Consider the following 14,115-nt stretch of genomic DNA (forward strand, 5'->3'; position numbering starts at 1 on the left):
TTCATGGCATTGGAGTCAGATCACTTTGGGAGTGAAGGACAGAACAAGAAGCCCAAAAGCTGCCAAATTTTCTGACCTCAAAATAAAATCCCTTTTTAGCACTGTTTTATATCAGCTGAGCTTTAACAGTCAGTTCCAGGAATTGATGCAGAAGGACAGAACAGACTGCATAGAAAAAAAAGTGACTAATTTAATCTCAGCTTCATGAGTGTAACAACTTTCACAGGAATAGTTCTGGGATGGCAGAAGTTGTCACTAAGTCAGTAATTGAGCAAATTGAGCCATTCCCTAGAGCCACCGGTTGTCAGAGTCCCGCCTCTGAGATGTCCTTACGGCTCCCTCCAGCTGGCTATCAGAGTTTGCCGCTGATGAAAACACACAATTATTTCTATGAAGAAGAACTGTAATATAGAAATCGCATGTCAATGACAGGGGGAAGGCAGCTTGGTGCATTGTGAAGGACTTTATTGGTAACCATTGGTAACACCCATAAGTGTCTATCACCCATCCTTATCTATCTATGGTTTAGTGTGTAGTCTGTAATATATACAGTATATATATATATATATATATATATATATATATATATATATATATATATATATATATACAATACATATGCTTCCTTTCTTCCCACCATTCTTCCTCCTCCCCTCCCTCCCTTCTACCTGCCATTACCATGCTCCCCCTGTCTTTCCTTTCCTTCCTCCCTCCTTCCATTTTCCTTTTTCCCTCCCTATTTTCCTTCTTTCTTCATTTTTTATTTTATTTCTTTCCTCCCTTCTTCCTTCATTCCTTTCTGCCTCCTTCCGTTTCTCCTTAACTGCTCTTTTCTTTCCTTTTTCCTTCCTTACTTCCTTTTTTCCTACTACAATAATTCCTCCTTCCTTCTTTTCCAAATCTTCCCTTCCCATCTTGTCTCTTCTCTCCTTTCTTCCTTCTCTACTCCTTCCCTTCTTTCCTCCTTCCTACCTTCTTTCTCTTCTCCCTCAGTCCATTCTTCCTTCCTTTACCACCCTCCCTCCATCTTTCCTGTTCTCTTTCCTTTCCTCCCTTTCTTTTTCTTTCTTTCTTTTGTTCTATCCTTCTTTTCTTATTCCTTTCGTCCTTTCGTTGTTTTATTTACTCCCCCCCCCCTCCTTCCTTTCCTCCTTCTCCTCATCTTTTTTTCCCCTTTCTTTTCTTTCTCTTTTTTTCCCCTCTTTCTTTTCTTCCCCTTTTTTTTTTCCTTTTACATACATCCCTCCTTTCTTCCTTTCCCACTCTTCCCTCCTTCCTCTCCTCATCCTTTCTTCTCTCCCTTCTCACTCAGTCCCTCCTTTCTTTCCTTTACCACCAACACATATTCTATCCTTTTTTCCTTTCTTTCCTTCCTCCCTCCTTTTTTACGTAGTCTGCTCCTTCCTTCTTTGCTTTCTTATCCCCTTTCTTCGTTTCTTCCTTCTTTCCTTATTATCTTTTTTGCTTTTTAACTTTTTTCCCCGTCTTCCTTTGCTTCTTCTCTTCTCCTCCATCCATTCTTTTTTACTTTCTCCTTTCCTAGCTTCCTTTTTTGCTTTTATATACATCCCTTCTTCCTTCCTTCCTTCCTTCCTTCCTTCCTTCCTTCCTTCCTTCCTTCCTTCCTTCCTTCCTTCCTTCCTTCCTTCCTTCCTTCCTCCCTTCCTCCCTTCCTCCCTTCCTTCCTTCCTCCCTTCCTTCCTCCCTTCCTCCCTCCCACTCCCCCACTCTCCCTTCCTCCCACTCTCCCTTCCTCCCTCTCTCCCTTCCTCCCACTCTCCCTTCCTCCCTCCCACTCTCCCTTCCTCCCTCCATAGATCCATTGTAATATGTCAGACCCAGGGCCGGATTAAGAGCATCATGGGCTTGGTGCTGAGGATTTTGAAGGGCCTTAAGGGCCGTGCCTTGGCATGCACCCAGAGGAGGAAGGGTGCAGCCATGCATGCCTAATTCAACATGGGATGCTGTCTCTGAAGCCCATAAACACATCCATGCATCGGCAACTGTCCCTCCTTGTCCGGCCTTCGTGCTGTGTGGGGAGGTTCTGAGGGAGCTGCCTGGGGAAGCGAGCATAGAAGCCAGACTTCTGTGTTTACAAGTGACAGAAGAGCGGTAACAGTGAATATGGCCAACCCGGGGCCTATATAAAAGGTAGGGGCCTGGAGCTGCAGCTCCAATAGCCCCTACGTTAATCTGGCCCTGGTCAGACCTCTAGAACAGTATGTACACCAATACATTGCCCATGCAGTCACACTCAGGGTATATTTGGTGTCCAAGCAGAGCCCTCACCGTGAGTGATGCACCTTGAAGAGTTTCAGCAATGTACTGCTTGTCTGTCTTCATAACTCCCTGTCTTGAATTAGAGAGATCGGGGACCTGCAGTAACTGACACATAGGAACATCTTCATTCAATCCACCTCTGATACAAGGATGCCATTCCCAATGCTGTGTTTGGGTCTCATTTCCCTCTGTTCAGAAAGATCTAAGTACCCCTTAAGGTAGGAAGTCTTTATCATCTAGCCCTTTCCTACCCAGCCTGACTGTCCCTGGGCCACCCCTTTCATTTATTGGATTTCAGTTCTTTCAATTTGTATGCAATCCACATGCAAATGCAGCCTGTCTAAGTTTCTCAACCTTTTTACTGCAGAGGAACTCTTGAATTAATTTTCAGACCTTGGAGAACCTCTGCTAAAATTCATTGGAGGTCAGAGGGAAAAATTCCCCTTATATTTGTGGCCAGTGGAAAAAAATGCCACTCTTACAGTATTGATCAGAATACCATCCCTGTATACAACTAAAGAGATCACTATTGGCATGCAGCTGGCTTCTCCAAGTGGCATTGGCCCCAAACCTATGCAGGCACCATCAAATGGGAGGTGAATTAGCCACATCTCAACAAAACCCTAGCAACCTCTGGTGGAACACTAGCATTCCACAGAACCCGGGTTGAGACTGTATAGGTTAGACCCTCTGCAGATTTGTTATTGTGATCTGTGGTCCCACCAGGAAGATTCACCCCTTTTGTGTCCTGGTGACCATTGCCACTAAAACTGAAAGTATGTGGAAATGCTTAATGTTAGAGTTTCATAGTTGGTAAGGTTGAATAAACACACTAAGCAGAGAAGAAGCGCTTGCCCTTCCAGTTCATCCTGTGTAGGTGTATTTATGTCAATGTCGATAATCATTTCCCATATCCCTGTATGTTGTGTTCACTAAGATGCACATCAAAGAGTCTTTTAAAACTATCAATATTTCCCGCTGACACCACCAATTGTGGAAGAGAGTTCCACATCTTTATTGTCCTAACTGTGAAAAACGCCCCATGCAGCTAAACCGCTTCTCCTCCAATCTCATTGTGTGGCCCTGTGTCCTCTTAGATTCCCTGAGACAGAATAGTTTCCTACCTGGGTTCATCGTTGAGATATTTGTATATTGCTATTATATCTCCTCTCAAGCGTCTTTTCTCCAGGGAGAACATATTTAGTGCTTGTAGTCATTCCTTGCAATTAAAGTCCTCCAGTCCTTTTATTAATTGTGTTGCTGTTCTCTAGAGTTGTCTTGAGAACAAGAGAGGAATTCTTCCAATGCTCTGGGGACAAGATAGGAACTCTTCTCACTTTCTGGAGGCTTCCTATCTGTTCATCTCCGAGCCAGGAAGTAAGAGGAAATCTCCCCCGCTAGACACAGACATCAAAAAGTAAACTAATGGGGTATTAACCCTTCCCCACTCTATCCAATACTAAAAAAATTTAAAGTTTTGACTATACATACACTTTAGCTTCGGGACTTGGCTGCGTTTCCTAGGAGTGGGAATAGTACAGAGAATACGTATCACCTAATCTTCTATGAATTTAGATAATTTCCCAGCAAGCCGCATTTGACATTGAGAAATGACATTAACAGAACATAAATTATCTCCTCCATGATTCATTAACCCTCTTCCACCAGGAGCATAACAGGCGGCCCAGTCTTTGCAGGCAAGCACTATCCACGGGCTATTATGACAAATTATTTGTGAGTAGGAAGATAAAAGCTTCGAGTCCTGAGTAGGTAAACCTTTCAATCATTACTGGACTATGAGCTGGCCAGCCAGGAAAGGGTAACCAGTCTTATACATAATATCACTGAACCAATTTAGAATTATGACAATTCTTTACCAAGGGATTGAATTTATCAGACCTGGAACATTAGCTATTGGCCAAGGCGACCAATAAAATGTAAGTTTTCACTTTCTAACCTACATTGAGAGGATTGCAGGTGGAATCCAAATTTTGGTTATCTATCTATCTATCTATCTATCTATCTATCTATCTATCTATCTATCTATCTATCTATCTATCTATCTATCTATCTATCTATCTATCTATCTATCTATCTATCTATCGGCAGGCAGCAGAACCACTATCTGTGCTGTCATCTGCCTTCACATGAGTGTAATGGAGCTACACGCGTCACGTCTGATGTGCTGCGGTGGCCAAGGTTACACCAGCTCATTGATGACAGGGACATTGGAGAGGGTAGCTCCCAGCTGTCTGGACAGTAATGAGAATGGCGCTTTGAGTCTGCTATGGCCGTCAGGGGTCATGGAAGTAGCAGATCTTAGAGGAGCTCTGACAAGGCTGCAAGTCTGACTGTTTGACATGTAACCAGATGCCTGAAATGTAAGGTGGTGGGGGCATCAGGCTTGTAATTTGGGATTGTTACACCCGAAGAAAATCTAATGACGCCTTCTGTCTTCAACAGAACATTTAATATCAGGCTGTTGTCTGCTTTGGCCATGTCCAAGCCATGTGCATTGGAGCATGTGTCTTTTCCATTGACAGAGGCAACTCTGGTGAAAATTTTATTTTTTTAACTGAAGAACCTGCAAATATGTGATGACCCTATTATCACAATATCAAAAAATATGGAGGAACCTGTGCCAACATCCTAATTTTTACCAATATATCAGGAAGGAATTTCCCCAAACCACCCCCCCCCCCCCCCCCCCGCTGAAGCAAATTGGATCATGCTTTATTGGGGTTTTTTTTTTTGCCTTCCTCTTGAGCAACTGTGGGTATTGGATAGTGTATGGGAGGGTTTTCTATTTGAGTGTGTTGGTTTTCTTTTTTTTTTTTTTGTTGGTTTAACTGGATGGACTGAAGAGGGGTGGGTGATGTGTCAATCAACCATTTTTTTCTGTATGTAACAGTGGTAATACACCTCCTACAACATGGCCTACTTAATAATGTACGGAACAATTGTTTCAATGCAAAGAGATTCTAAAAATCAGAAATGTAAAGAGAAAGCCAGTGGTGGTGCATTCTGTACCATATGGAGTGGCTGCTGTTGGAAAGCCTGGTAGAGTTTTATTACCTGCATGGGTTTGGGGTTTAGCCAACCTGCCAGATTTCAGACTCGGGTCTTGTTTAGCTTAGAACCAGCCATGATTGAGTCCAAATATTATGTCCTAAATAATGAAACTTCCTTTTGAAATTTTTACATTAGCCCCATTATTTATGTTATATCAGACAAGCCATTCCGCATCTAGTGACACATCAGCAGCGGTAGAATCACCCATGTGAGGGAGGTATAGCTCCCAATGGTATCCTCACTGCACAATCCCACCTGTTAGCGAGGGAACAACTCCATAGGAAAAGGTAAGTGATCTATTGGTGATCCTGTCACTGGCTAGTTGTCAGCTTATGATAGGAGTTCATAGGTCACCAGAAGTCTGACTGCGTTTCAAGCTGTTTGACCTTGTCCAGAGGTCAGACTTCCGGTGACCTCTGACCCTTGACTGCTGACAGAATAAAGACAAATCTATATGTTTTAATAATTTAGGCCTGGATATTGACAGTCCAGTTGTGACTGGTTCTCTTCCAGTAGAAGCATAAAAAGTATGACATTAAAAAAAAAAAAAAATCACACAGTATAGACGCTATTTCTGACTTGTGGCCTCCGATATTCTCTCCGCAGTTCATGGTATTAAGTGGACCTGCAGCAATGGGAACAACAGTACAGGTTTTTCTGTGGAGCTCCTTGTCCAACAGATACTCGACAGTCACCAGAGCAAACCCCAACCTCGGACGCACAACTGTCTCTGCACTGGCAACCTAGGTAACTATAGAGATCTGCCGCAGGGCGCTCACCAACCGCCATTGTCTAGCCATGTTACCATTATTTTCAAACACCGCTAGGATTATTTAATAATGGAGAAAGGTATAATATGGTTTGGCTCGTTGATAAAAGCTAGTATAGAGGAGAGCTGAGGTGTTCCCCTGGCAATCAATTAGACCTCAGCTGCCATTTTTCTATTGGTTTGGCCCATTAATAAAAGTTAGAGTATTGGGGAGCTAAAATGTTGGCCATGTCAATCAGAGCTCAGTTGCCATTCTTCTGATGGTTTGGCCCATTGATAAAAGCTAGTGTATGGGAGAGCTGAGATGTTGCCTATGTCAATCAGAGCTCAGTTGCCATTCTTCTGATGGTTTGACCCATTGATAAAAGCTAGTGTATGGGAGAGCTGAGATGTTGCCTATGTCAATCAGAGCTCAGTTGCCATTCTTCTGATGGTTTGACCCATTGATAAAAGCTAGTGTATGGGAGAGCTGAGATGTTGCCTACGTCAACCAGAACTCAGTTGCCATGTTTCTGATGGTTTGGCCCATTGAAAAAAGCTAGTGTATGGGAGAGCTGAGATGTTGCTTATGTCAATCAGAGCTCAGTTGCCATTCTTCTGATGGTTTGGCCCATTGATAAAAGCAAGTGTATGGGAGAGCTGAGATGTTGCCTACGTCAACCAGAACTCAGTTGCCATGTTTCTGATGGTTTCATCCATTGATAAAAGTTAGGGTATGGGAGAGCTGAGATGTTGCCCATATTAACTGATGAGACCTTAGCTGCCATTTTTCTGAAGGTTTGGCCCATTGATCACCTCTAGCCCTCAGACAAGCCTAGATCTTGCCCATAACAACCAATCAGATTGCAGCAGCTTATTTTCTACTGTTGGGGGGAGTGTAGAAGCTAACATCTGATTAGTTCTCATCATATCTTCCAGTTAAGAATGTTAAATGACATACTACAAACAGCAAAGACCGCTGACATCCACAACAGCCAATCACATGACGTTATTTTGTTTGCACTAACCAATGCTTTATGTAACAGGTTGTTTTGAACGTACTGCATTTTGTAGTGAAATGCTTATGTTCGTAGCAACCGAGTTATGTGTAGTGACCCGTCTGTGCCCTCTGTAACTTCTTAATAAATTACTCCTAAAAAAGTAAGTTAATGGCAAAGTTCTAAATTATGTGCCCCAAGGACATTTCCTAGGGTGTCAGAATAGGGACAATTGTGCGTAATTTGATTGCTTGTAATTATTTTTAACTCAAAAATAAAATTTTGAAGAATTATTTGAGAATTATGTAGCAGAACTTCAAATAACGTAGGTAATAATTTATAATATGTACTTGTCTTTTTCTGAAAAAACAAAATTGGCTTTTTTAATGTTTTTATTCGCAAAATCATTGCAACATTTTTATCAAATTCTTAATAACATTATTAAATAAAAAGAGCATGGTTTCTTGTTAGGTAAGGCCTCAGCTATTAGTAAAGAACATATTAAAGCGTAACTCCACTTTTGCTGAGATAAAAAACATTCCCCTCTGGGGGATCTCTGTACATTGCAGGGATTTTAACAAACTTTGTTGCAGATTCCTAACTTTTGTTATTCTAAAGAAATCATTGTTTGTTCCTCTGTGCTGAGTGGGTCAAAAGGGAGTGGTTTCATAAATATCTGTCAGCTGTGCAGCTGCAGGGCTCCAATGAGGAAATCTGTGGGGCCTGCATCCCTTTAGACGTATTCCTATTGGGAGGATCTCACCAAAAATGACATTTTTGTTGCAGGGGATGCCAGAAATCTAACTTATATCTTAGTGTAGACTTCTGGGAAAATTGGTGAGCCAATCACACAAGCAGGAAATGATGTTTCTGGGGGTGTGGTCAGTATACATTCTGTGTACAGAACAGGTCCAGGTAGACATATTGCATTGCAGTTTCAGAAAACAGCTGCAGATTGAAAAGGAAAGCTCATTTTTAATAACATTCAATTACAATATGATTTGTGTCGCAATTGTATATGCTATATTGCTTTTTCTTTATCTGCTGATTTTTTTTCCCCCACTAAAGTGGAGTTACCCTTTAAGAGCTACTCAGTCTGTCTTTCTGATATGTATGTATATATATAAGCTATATATCTATATATATATGTATATGTATATATATATATATATATATATATATATATATATATAGATAGATAGATAGATAGATAGATAGATAGATAGATAGATAGATAGATAGATAGATAGATAGATAGATAGATAGATATAGATATAGTTATGTATATATAGATATATATATAGATATATATTTAGTATTTTTAAATTATTATCTTTTTTTTATTTTTATATTTTCATGGAAATTAATGATATTTATATTATTTCTATAATATTTTACATGGTGTTCGTATTTATTTCTATTATTTTTTTTTTCTATTATCATGGTTTTAATAATTTTTCATTATTATTATATTTTATACATTTTGTATAATTTTATTTCATGGGTTTTAAGCTTGCTTCTTTAAAACATGGAAAGCTTTTAGGGTTTTCATACAGCCCACAACTTAACTTACTCTAAAAAAAGCTATTTTAGTTTTGTCCGCAGACGTAAAACATTTCCAGCCCAGACACAATGGATGACACGTTGTCCCCTTTTTGCTGTTTTATTATTACAGTTTGTGGTATATGAACTGTCCTCAGAATAGCTTCCTATATAAACATTTATAATAAGCTGATGTGATGTGTTTGGATTGTATACATTTCCCAATGCTATGTATTTTTTATTTTTTTTTTTGCATTTTTGCTGTTTATATTTTCTCAGCCAGTGTTACCTGTTTAATGACCGGAGTTTGTACTATTTCACGACCACATATTTATTGCACGACCACTCGGCGGTGTTATTAGGCGCAGGCTTACATTGCTGTTGCACAGACCTAATGGCTCACATATATTCATTGTTGTCTGGCTGGCCTTTTGCTTCTGTGCACAAATTATTCATAACTTGCAGATTCAACAACACAATTGCCCACAAGCCAAAAAAAGAACATATCGCGGTGAGGCCGGGCGGCTAATGCATACACGGATTGAAAACAATATGCTGCGGGACTTTGCAAGGCTGTGGCATTTGCTAACACATAAAAAGGCTTAAAGTAAACAAGAAAGCTAAATACGAGCAACTCGGAGATATAATCTTCTGGGAATAAAATTGTTGCTGTTGACATTAACGTCTATAGAGAAGACTGATTTTTTTGGCCCTATAAGACGATTGTCATCAAAATACGGGTTTATGGGAAAGCCTGATGAGCGAATCTATGTAGATTTGTTCCATCTGCGATCTGACGGATTCCGCCACTGCAGTTCATTTGTAGACCTGACTATTTGTGGGATTCCCAGTAATGAAGTGAATTTGGACCCCTCACCAGGGCCGTCTTAAATATTGATTGGACCCTGGGCAAACATTTTCTTGGGCCCACCCAAATTCATTTATCAACTGTTTGCAGGCAGTTGGGGCTCAAGAGGCAGCTGCTTTGGGCCCCACAACAATGACTAGGCCCGGGGCAGCTGCCCCTTTTGCCCTGTGTTAAAGACGGCACTGCCCCTCACTAGTTAACCACTTCAATATCGGGCACTTTCACCCCCTTCATGCCCAGGCCAATTGACAGCTTCCAGAGCTGTCATACTTTGAATGACAATTGCACTGTACCCATATGACATTTGTATCATTTTGTTCACACAAGTAGACATTTCTTTTGGTGGTGTTTAAAGCGGAGCTCCACCCAAAAGGGGAAGCTCTGCTTTTTTGCTTTCTCCCATCCCCCGCTGTCACATTTGGCACCTTTCATAGGGAAGGGGGAGCAGAAACCTGTCAAAAGCAGGTACTCGCTTCCACTTGCGGGTAAGATTACCGCAATCTACAAAATGTCCGGCCCCTCCTCCTTTCCCCCGCTGCCTTTTGGGAGACACACAAGTCCCAGAAGACAGCAGGACTATTCAGAAAGCACAGCATGACTCGTGCATGTGCAGTAGGAAACAGGCTGTGAAGTTGCAAGGCTTTACTTCCTGTTTCCCTTAGTGAAGATGTCGGTACTGGCACCCGGAGCCGATGGAGGGGATCAGGTGTGGGTGCCGACATCACGAGATTTCTGTTAAAAGTCAGCAGTTGCAGTATTTTTAGCTGCTAACTTTTAATTTTTTTTTACAGGCTGGAACTCCTCCTTAAAGGAGGTTTAAAGTCAGAAGGTTTTTTATCTTAATGCATTGTATGCATAAAGATAAAAAGCCTTCTGTGTGCAGCAGCCCGCCTTATACCTACCTGAGCCCCCACTTTATCCAGTGATGTCCACGAGTGGCTCAGCCACCCAGGACTCTCTCTCCAAATTGGCTGAGACACAGCAGCAGCGCCATTGGCTCCCGCTGCTGTCAATCAAACTCAGTTAGCCAATCAGGTGATAGAGGGTGCAGGGCCGAATGGCAGCTCCGTGTCTGAATGGATACATAGAGCTGCAGCTCGGCTCGGGTGCCCCCATAGCAAGTTGCTTGCTTTGGGGACACTCAAAAGGAGGGAGGGGCCAGGAGCTCCATCCAGGGACCCTAAAAGAGGAGGATCTGGGCTGCCCTCTGCAAAACCAAGTATAACATGTTTGTTATTTTAATATAAAAAAACAAAAAAAACAAGACTTTACAACCATTTTAATCAAGACTGGGTTTTTTATACTATGCTAAATAAACGAAAAAACGATGGAAAATGTTTATACAAAAAACGTGTTTTTCTTAATTTCTGTTATAGAATTTTGCAAATAAATAATATTTCCTCATAAATTTAGGTCAAAGCGTGTTCTGCTACATTTCTTTGAGTCCACAAACTATGGGATATATATCTAAAAATGTATCAATCCTGATGTACTGATGGCCGATCTCATTTCTTAAGGCCCAAAAATGCCGGGACAGTGCAGATATCCCCAAATGACCCCTTTTTTGGACAGTCCAAGTAAAAGTTTTTTAAAGCTGTATTTTTTTTCTTTACATACTGTCACCAGTGCAATACAGAGTTATCATATAACTGGTGTGGTGGTGATCAGGGGCGCTGCCTGGTGATAGTATGTAAAAAGAAATAATAATAATCTTTTTTGTTTTGTTTTTTTTTATTACATTTTTTTTTTTAATTTACGATTTTTTTTTTAACACACTGTGACCATGGCAATACTGTGTTACCATAGTAACACTACTACTCTAGGAAAGTGATCAGGATTTTTTTTTTCCACTGTTATATAAGCAACCATTTTTACTGAATGGAACTAGTTCATTCAGTGTATTTTGTTGTGATTGGTCAATGCTAATTACATGGCACAGATGAGCTGTGATTGGCCTGTCTGTACCATGTGTTCACCCAATCACAGCTAGCAAACCAATGTATACAGCGGATGGCATGAAAGAAAGCTATCCATTTTTTTTTTTACAATTGTCATGTGGTCTGCTGTGATTGGTCACAGCGATCACATGATAATGGCAGGGGGCCAGTGCAGTGACACAGCCGGTGACAGATCGCACTGCTGCGCGGCCTCCTCGGCCATGCAAGAGGCAAGTTTTGGGACGATATCGAATATACAATGTGGCCCTTGTACTGTAAAGTTTGGAGACCCCTGAAGGACCCCTGAATGAAGGAAATGCAACTGCCAGTATACTTACGACCTCATGTATACAGTTCGGGGACAAGGGCAAAGATGCCAAACTGTGCTCCTCTCAATGCAGCGCCTGGGGCACATGGCCCTCTACCCCCACCCCCAGGTGTCCCTGGTGGACGTAATGTACTTGGGCCCCTACCAACCTGCCCCAAACTATGCACCTACTAAAGTATTAATAGTTGATAGAATTAAACATATGAATTAATACTTCCAATAAAATCGATATTAAACATCAAGAAAACATGCCATAAATCAAAGACTAATCAACATAAAGGGCAGAGTACAGGGTGGATCAGGAGGGCACAATCCTGGATTTAGGAGAGCTCAGTACAGGTTCCGGGACGTTGCTCTCAGTTTTTCCCAGAAAATCCGGGACAGTTGGCAAGTATGTAGTGGAAGTTTATCATGGGGGGCCCCCCATGAACCTGGGCCTCCTGGGTCACCAGTTACACGATTTTCCAGAATTTCACTCAATGAGCATCTTCAACATGTGCCCCATGCAAATATTACAATTTGGGAACAAAAAAAAGGTCTTCCTGTTACAGCTTGTGTTACAGATTTAAAAAAAAAAGAAAAGAAAAGCAAGATTTTTTCACCACATTGCGATACATAAATAGCGAATCAGTTTGGTGATTCCTTTTCCTAAAAAACTTGTTACAACGTAGAAGAAAACAATACGAATGAATGAGCCCCCTTGATCATGTGTGTGACACAGAAATGACAATGCTGTTCCTAAATTTGTCCCATCACCGGCTTGTTTTATGTATGCTAACAGTTCCTAATATTTGAATGTATCAGATACCAAACACAAATACCATAATATAGTTTGTATCAATATATAATATAGTTTGTATCAATATATGATGAGGAATATTCGAGATGGATTATTTCAGGATTCTTTGGTGCCCTCTTGTGGATCTCATGACAAAATACAACAGTAAAATGTTATTTCTGAGCTCCAGGCAGATATAAAAATGCCACTTCTTCCATTTATGTATTCATTAAACGTAATTTCCAGAGAGGCTTTAATCTGCCTAAAGACCAGCCACAAGCTATTAGAGGAATGGACAGGTCAGTCAGGGATGAACCACATTGCAAGGTGTCGTCAGTCACCCTTCCTGTTTGCAGCAGTGTTTATTTTGATTTAGTTTTAGTCATAGTCTGTTGAATAAAATGCCATTTTCGTTTTAGTCATATTTTAGTCATATGAATTATTTTAGTTTTTGTCATATTTTAGTCGACTAAAATCTCAAGTACATTTTAGTTGACTAAAAGCTAATGGGTTTAGTGAAATTGTAAGGCATTATTTAAAGTTTAATTTCATTTAGTTTTTTTTTTTTCTCTTTTTTTTCATTTCTTTTCAAAAATATAATAGACGTACATGTCAACAAACATGCATAAAAGAGAGGGGCTAGCAGTGCTATTTTTTGGGGTTACATCCACTTTAAGTATTTCTAGACTTGCCAAGCTCCTTATATACTTCTGGAGTAAAGTTCTAATACCATGTTATTATTTCTGGTATTAGGCTACATTCACACCTGAGCGTAGCGTTTTTCGCGCGTTTTTTACCGCGATTTTACCGCGATTTTTGCGGCGTTTTTTACCGCGATTTTACAGCGATTTTTACCGCGATTTTTGTGCAGGCGTTTTTAGATTGAATAGAGATCAATGGAAAACGCCTGTAATCTGCCCAAAAAGAAGCTCATGTACTTTTTTGAGCGTTGGGCGTTTTGTATACAGCGTCAAAACGCTCAGATGTGAACAGGGGCCATTGAAATGAATAGGATTTGTCTTGTTGGGCGTTTTGAGAGCTGATCCTAGAGCAGAAAAACGCCCCAAAAACGCCCCAAAACGCCTAGATGTGAACGGAGCCTTAAGGTTTGAACATGCACTACAGACACAGATTTTGCAGTTGTGATCTATAACGTCCTTATAAAATAGTTTAAAGTTAAAAATATTGCTTTTTGACAAACAGAAGTGCAACTTTAAATATATAATTACATATTATATATATATATATATATATATATATATATATATATATATATATTTATATATATATATATATATATTTATATATATATATACACACAGTATCTTACAAAAGTGATTACACCCCTCACATTTTTGTAGATATTTTATTCTATCTTTTCATGTGACATCACTGAAGAAATGACACTTTGCTACAATGTAAAATAGTGAGTGTACAGCTTGTATAACAGTGTAAATGTGCTGTCCCCTCAAAATAACTCAACACACAGCCATTAATGTCTAGACCTCTGGCAACAAAAGTGAGTACACCCCTAAGTCAAAATGTCCAAATTGGACCCAAATTG

The 14,115-nt window shown here is 40.4% G+C and overlaps 1 protein-coding gene across 9 annotated transcripts in view; it reads left to right on the forward strand.

Annotated features, from left to right (window-relative positions):
- CAMTA1 (calmodulin binding transcription activator 1) overlaps positions 1–14,115 on the forward strand; it is a 2,131,086-nt gene that overhangs the window by 1,815,286 nt on the left and 301,685 nt on the right. For 8 of the 9 annotated variants that reach the window (XM_082273273.1, XM_082273274.1, XM_082273270.1 and 5 more), the window contains exon 7: positions 5,959–6,099. The exons of the other annotated variant lie outside the window; for it this stretch is intronic. In XM_082273273.1, the coding sequence (XP_082129399.1) occupies positions 5,959–6,099 (141 nt within the window). The remainder of the gene's footprint in view (positions 1–5,958; positions 6,100–14,115) is intronic. 9 annotated transcript variants of the gene reach the window in all.

This window comes from Pelophylax lessonae, assembly GCF_965119305.1.
Source record: "Pelophylax lessonae genome assembly, chromosome: 12".
Taxonomy (NCBI): Eukaryota; Metazoa; Chordata; class Amphibia; order Anura; family Ranidae; genus Pelophylax; species Pelophylax lessonae.